The 6,584-nt window shown below is 41.1% G+C and overlaps 1 protein-coding gene across 2 annotated transcripts; it reads left to right on the plus strand.

Annotated features, from left to right (window-relative positions):
• Positions 1–3,752, plus strand: LOC105976161 (uncharacterized). Of its 2 annotated transcripts, XM_088813995.1 has the most exons (3): positions 1–435; positions 714–2,734; positions 2,810–3,752. In XM_088813995.1, the coding sequence occupies exons 2-3, from the start codon at positions 722–724 to the stop codon at positions 3,587–3,589; spliced, it is 2,793 nt and encodes a 930-aa protein (XP_088670121.1). In that variant the 5' UTR covers positions 1–435; positions 714–721; the 3' UTR covers positions 3,590–3,752. The 2 variants fall into 2 exon arrangements, with proteins under 2 accessions (XP_088670121.1, XP_088670120.1); XM_088813994.1 differs by having other exon boundaries at positions 1–2,734.
• The last annotated feature ends 2,832 nt before the right edge of the window (positions 3,753–6,584 follow it).

The raw sequence follows: 6,584 nt of genomic DNA on the forward strand, positions 1-6,584 counted from the left end.
TATATGTATATATATTTGTCACTTAAATTCAACCAAAGGAAAAAATTGGTGGGTCCCTTTGTGAGAACGAATTTCTTGACTTGGCAGGTTCCCGTACTTCTGAGAATCCTTTGATCTATTGAATTAAGTATTTGATTAGAAATCAACTATCCTTTGCAATTGGATTCTTGCAACGGATAAACTCACAATTCCAACTTCTAGTTGATTTTGGACTTCTCTATGATTGGACGAATGGAATCCGATCACCAATTAAATTGCTCTTCTTCTATGCCTATAAAAAGAGGTGTCCGTGCGTATTGTTTCATTCATCTGCCCATCGTTCTTTTCTTTCTCTTCTGTGAAGAACTTCGAACATTCTTTTCATCTAGCTTGATTTATATATTTTTTTACTCTTTTCCCTTTTTTTTTTTTGCTAGCGCTTTCTCTGAATTTCCGGTGAGTTTGCTACCTTTAATTCTTTGCATAGTTCATCCCTTCGATCATGTCCACCAAGTATTTGATATTTTGACTATGAGAAACTGCTCCCTTTATTTCAAATAGGGATTGGCTCTTTGGGTCTTTTCTTCAAATTTGAAATTTTCTAGCTTCTTTAGGTTTTTGCAACTCAAGAGCTTCGGTATTTAATTTTAGCCCAGTTCCTTGCCCCCCTTTTTTTTTTCTTCCTCTTTTTTTTGTCAAACTAATTGCTCTTTTGTTTTGAATTGTTTTGACAGGTTTTGCGATGATTTGTTTCAAGCAAGCTTTCTCCTCTTCCGGCGACGAGCAATTGGTAATTCTTGACGATCGTTACCAACCGAATAACAAAGGAACCGTCTTGACGATTTATGCCCCCCTCATCGGTTCTTACGCAAAGCAATGGCCACGTCTCACGACTCCGAATCCCATGTCCGTTTGGTCCCACGAGCATCCTCATAATAAGTACGAGTACGTGTATAGCTTGCGAGCATCAAATCATAAACCCGACAGATCCTTGCTTCCGGAAGAGTCAAGCGGTCCGAGCCTTCTGCCGACTTTGGGTGGCAACATCGTGGAGGGAAAAGTCAAGTGGGGAGATACTCTCGAGCTTTCCGGCGGCTTTCAATTCTTCAAAGGGTACTGGGAATGGACCGAAGACGTTCTCAGCCGTTGCCAGCACAAGCTAAAGTCTGCGAAGATCTACGATTCTGTATATGCTTCCCTTTTCACGTACGACTACAATTCCGAAATCATGAAGGCGTTCTTCGAGGCATGGTGTCCGACTACAAATACCCTCTTGACGTCTCCCGGAGAAATGTCTATCTCTTTATGGGATTTGCACATCCTCTCCGGGCTACCGTTAACCGGGCTTCTTTACGATGAAGTTGTCCCTGCCTCTCAAGAACTCATTGGTACCGATGCAAAGGGTGTTCGATATTCTCACCGTTCCTGCCGATATCTATTCCATGTCTACCACTTACTTCGGAAGCGCTCTAAAGATCCTTCCTCCAACGTCTCTGTCGAAAGCTGGATTCAGTTTTGGTCGAAGAAGCAGAAGAAGTACACTCAACCTCCTCCACGCAAAGAAAAGAAAAGTGTTCGCCCCAAGTCAACTCACAATCCTTCCGGCAATATTGAAGCACATGCAAAATGGATCAACATTGAAGAAGCTGTGTTTTCGAGCATTAGCGTTGATGTCGAACTGAGGTCCGAGACATACTTGGCGGCCCATTTGGCTTGTTGGCTTTGCACCTTCGTTCTCCCTACTGATGATGTAGGCATGATACGTCCTTCAACGTTCAAGATGGCTAGCATAATGGCGAGTGGCGAAGAAGTCTCTCTTGCAGTTCCTGTCTTAGCAAGCATCTTCAACGGCATAAATAGGATTTCGAGATCCTTGAGACCCCATCAAGAGAACTCTCCGTTTCCTATTCACTTCGTCTATAGTTGGTTGGCGCTTTATTTCAAGACCCATTGTCAAGTTCTGCAAGGCGTAGCCGTCGATGGCCCAAAGATGATATCTTATTCCGGAGAAGGAAGCGCTAGATACTACACTCCCGCAGATGCACGCAAACGAATTCACAAAGGAGATCTTATGTCTTGGACTTGCACCACGATCCCTAGGAGCGAGTCTTCTTTATATGTTGATGATGGAACAACAAAAGGGTCCGAGAGAAATTATTTCATCGCCATTCGCTCGAGCTATCTCTCCTTGCGGCGTGGTAATCGTTTCGTTATTGAGCCATATAGTCCTCATCGGTTTAGCCGTCAATTTGGGTTTTACCAAGATGTGCCTGGAGTACTTGATGAAGACGTTCGCGAGGCTTCTTTAATAGATGGACTCCGTTATTGGCGTCTATGTGTTTTGCTCGAGTCCATGTCTAAAGTGATATTTTCCGTCATTCCTCAAAATTCGAGAAAGTTTCACACGGACGGCTATAAAAGATGGTGGACTAAAGCTTACGGAACTTATCTTGAAAATAAAGTTGCGAGTTTGGTGAACTTGGAGTTAAGTAAGATTCCACTTGAAGACAAAGAAGATGAGGCAAGGAATAGTCTCGGCAATCTTTCTCGCGGAAATGTGCTCCAAACCAAAAACCCTCATAGAGATATAAAGAAGAGGAACGTTTTGCCTCCGTCGGATGAGAGTGACGATAGCCACATAGAACGTCATTGGAAAAGGCCGAAGAGGGACCCGCAATCTTCAAAACCACAAGATCTTCATATTGATAACAGTGTGGATAGTCATTCTCGAACAAATGACACTTTTGCTGAGAAGGTTGCACTTAACACTTTCCCTTTTTTTTTTTTTTTTTTTTTTTTTTTTTTTGTCTTAATGATTTTTTTTTTTTAGTTGGAAAACGAGATAATTAACGTTGATGATCGCGAGGAATCTCAAGCTAGTCATCACTCAACTGCCAAGGCTTGCTCAATGGGTGCAACTTTGTCGCCGACTGCTTTAATGCCTGCCAGGGCATCCAAGATGAAAGAGACTGCGAAAGGGTCGTACAATGGTGCTTGTTCAGTTTTTGTGGGTGAAAATTTTCTGAAAAATCACAAGCGGGTTTTTCTTCGCCAATTATGGCAAGATCTTCGTGCGAGGATAGTACGGACTTCAATTGATTCCATCTCGTCTATTCAAGAAGATGTCCAATTAGTTCTTGGAACCATGAGGGATCTTGGTGATTTCGACATATCTTGCATAGAGGAATCATTGAAGTCATTATTTTCCCAGGCGACGGCTTATGATAAGGTGAGGTCGTCGAACTCTGAGAAGACATCTAAAGAGATTCTATCACGACAATTAGATGAGGCTAAAGATCGTTTGCATACTACTCAAGCTAGAGAACACAAAGAGACTCTTCAAGTTCAAGTCACCAATAGTGATTTGGAGAGTGTCAAGAAAGAGCGTGCTGCTTTGAAGGTGAGGGTGGGACAGTTGAGATCATCATTAAAGCGACAACGAGAACTCCTTCATACTGTTCAGACTGAAATTCGTGAGATTAACGAAGAGATTGCTGCCATTGAAAATACATCCCCTTTAAGTGATGATTTGGTAGAAGAATTGCGCGCTTCTGCCGAGCTTTTAGAAGATGCCAAAGAGAAGTTGAATGATTTAGACCCTTTCGCTTGAGCTAGATTTAGATTTTTTTTTTTATTGTTTATTCCACTTTTATGATTCATGAAATAAAAAAAAAAGTCTCCCTTTCCATCTTGTTTCCTTAGTATTCGGCACTTATATTTTCAACAATATTTTTTTTTTTTTTTTTTTTTTTTTTTTTTTTTTTTTAAGTAAAGGACTGAACTTAGAGAATATCTAAGCTGCCTACGTACCCCGAGTGGGATCAAGTCATAACGTAGTTCAAAGAAAAAAGAGATAGAATTTTTTTTTTTTTTTTTTTTTTTTTTTTTTTTTTTAGAGGAGAGGACTGAACTTAGAGAATATCTAAGCTGCCTACGTACCCCGAATGGGATCAAGTCATAACGTAGTTCAAAGGAAAAAAAGATAGATTTTTTTTTTTTTTTTTTTTTTTTTTAGGAAAGGACTGAACTTAGAGAATATCTAAGCTGCCTACGTACCCCGAATGGGATCAAGTCATAACGTAGTTCAAAGGAAAAAAAGATAGATTTTTTTTTTTTTTTTTTTTTTTTTTTTTTTTTTTTTTAGGAAAGGACTGAACTTAGAGAATATCTAAGCTGCCTACGTACCCCGAATGGGATCAAGTCATAACGTAGTTCAAAGGAAAAAAAGATAGATTTTTTAGGAAAGGACTGAACTTAGAGAATATCTAAGCTGCCTACGTACCCCGAATGGGATCAAGTCATAACGTAGTTCAAAGGAAAAAAGATAGATTTTTTTTTTTTTTTTTTTTTTTTTTTTAGCCGTGCACAGTTTCAACTCATGCAGGCCAGGAGCCTTCTCCTCCGCTTCATGCATAGTACCGCTTCAAGAACTTTCCATTTATCGGACCAATTCTTAAACCATCTTCGGCAACCAACTTGTACGCTCCATTTGTGTATGCTTCTTTGACGACATAAGGACCATCCCACTTTGAAGTAAATTTATTCCCCGTTTTGTGAGTGACGATGATGGGCCTCCTTACGGCAAGTACTAAATCTCCAACTTGAAACGATCTTGGCCGCACCTTCTTGTTAAACGCCCTAGAAAGACGAGCTTGGTAGCATTCAATACTTTGTTGTGCCTCTAATCTTTTCTCGTCAAGGGCTTCCAATTCTGCAAGACGCAAACGGGCATTTTCTTCTTGAGTGAGTTCTTCTTGTATAGCTATCCTCAATGATGGAATTTGTTTTTCAAGAGGCAAGACTGCTTCCACACCGTACACCAACGCATATGGAGTGGCTTGAGTAGGTGTTCTATACGTTGTTCTATAAGCCCATAAAGCTTCTCCCATCTTTTCGTGCCAATCGCGTTTTGACTTGGCGATCACTTTCTTCAGCAAATTACATAAAGTCTTGTTGAAGGCCTCAGCGAGTCCATTGGCAGCAGCGTTGTACATTGAAGACTTTCTTTGCTTGAAGCCAAACTTTTCACAAAGTTTATCTATCACACCGTTGCAGAATGGCTTTCCGTTGTCTGTGATCACATATCGAGGAACTCCGTAACGGTAGATGATGTTGATGCGGATGAAATCAGCAACGTTCTCCTTCTTTACTTCTCGAAGAGGCACTGCTTCAGCCCATTTGGAAAAGTAGTCTGTTGCTGCCAAGATATAGAGATGTCCAGCGGAAGACTTTGTCATAGGTCCAACCACATCCAAACCCCAAGCATCAAAGGGCCATGAGGCAACAATAGGGTGTAATGGCTCCGGCGGTTGATGAATAAAGTTTGCATGAAATTGACAAGGTTGACATTTTTGGGCATACTCCATGCAATCCTTTATCATAGATGGCCAATAATAACCCATTCTTTTTATTCGGAAATGTAATTTGGGTCCTGACTGATGGGCGCCGCAAATTCCGGAATGAGCTTCTTCCATGGCTTGAACGGCTTCGTCATCACCTAAACATCTCAAGAAGACTCCATCAAATGAACGTCTATAAAGTGTATCTTTGTAGTAGATGAAACGAGCCGCACGACGTCGTATATCAACTCTTTGACGTGGATCATTAGGCAACTTTTCGTACTTCAAGTAATCCACAAATGACTGACGCCAATCTTCTTTCTCGACTTCAAACACGTAAACCGCTCGAGTTTCGTCTTCTTCAATTTCTTCATGTGCAAAGATTGGTGGTACGACCCACCTCTTGAAAATTGGTATACGATTTCCGTCTTCGGGCATGGCTAAAGTAGAAGCAAGTTTTGCCAATGCATCTGCTTGTTTGTTATCTTTTCTTGGCACATGCTCTATAGTCACATCACCAAGGTATCCGATAAGTCTTTTAGCATAATCCACATAAGGGAGTAAATCGAGCTTCTTTACTTCGTACGATCCGAGTATCTGATTGATCACCAACTTGGAGTCTCCGTATACCTCCAAATTTAGTTTCTTTATATCAACTGCCATTTCTAGCCCAAGGATAAGAGCTTGATATTCAGCAACATTGTTAGAGCAATTTTGTGTTAAGGTAAAAGAGTGAGGCAACACTTCGCCGTTGGATGTGACGAATACTACTCCGGCGCCCGCTCCTTCTCTGTGAGAAGCTCCATCAAAATACATCTTCCAAGGAGGACTAGCTTCAATCACGAGAACATCTTCATCGGGTAGATCATCGGATAACTCCCACTCTGCAGGGATAGGGTGATCCGCCAAGAAATCGGCTAGAATTTGTCCTTTCACAGCCTTTTGTGGAATATATGTTATGTCAAACTGCTGCAATTGCAGGTACCACCTTGCAAGTCTATCGGATAGAACGGGTTTTGTCATGACATACTTTAGAGGATTCATCCTTGAGATTAGGCGGACCACATGCGCTTGAAAATAATGCTTCAACTTTTGAATTGCAAAAATGAGCGCTAAACATGTCTTTTCGATTGGCGAATAGTTCAATTCATTTGGTGTCATTGTTCTACTCAAGTAGTATAAGGCGCTCTCTTTTCCATCATCATTCTCATGCGCTAGTAAAGCTCCGACAGATCGTTCTTGAGCAGCAATATAGAGTATTAGCGA

Source organism: Erythranthe guttata, chromosome 14 (assembly GCF_056151865.1).
Source record: "Erythranthe guttata isolate IM_541 chromosome 14, IM_541, whole genome shotgun sequence".
Taxonomy (NCBI): Eukaryota; Viridiplantae; Streptophyta; class Magnoliopsida; order Lamiales; family Phrymaceae; genus Erythranthe; species Erythranthe guttata.

Excerpts from the sequence above, each read along its gene's own strand:
- LOC105976161 (XM_088813994.1), top strand. The coding sequence starts at position 722 with ATGATTTGTTTCAAGCAAGCTTTCTCCTCTTCCGGCGACGAGCAATTG. Across the intron at positions 2,735-2,809 it reads ATGACACTTTTGCTGAGAAG|TTGGAAAACGAGATAATTAA; the intron begins GTTGCACTTAAC and ends TTTTTTTTTTAG.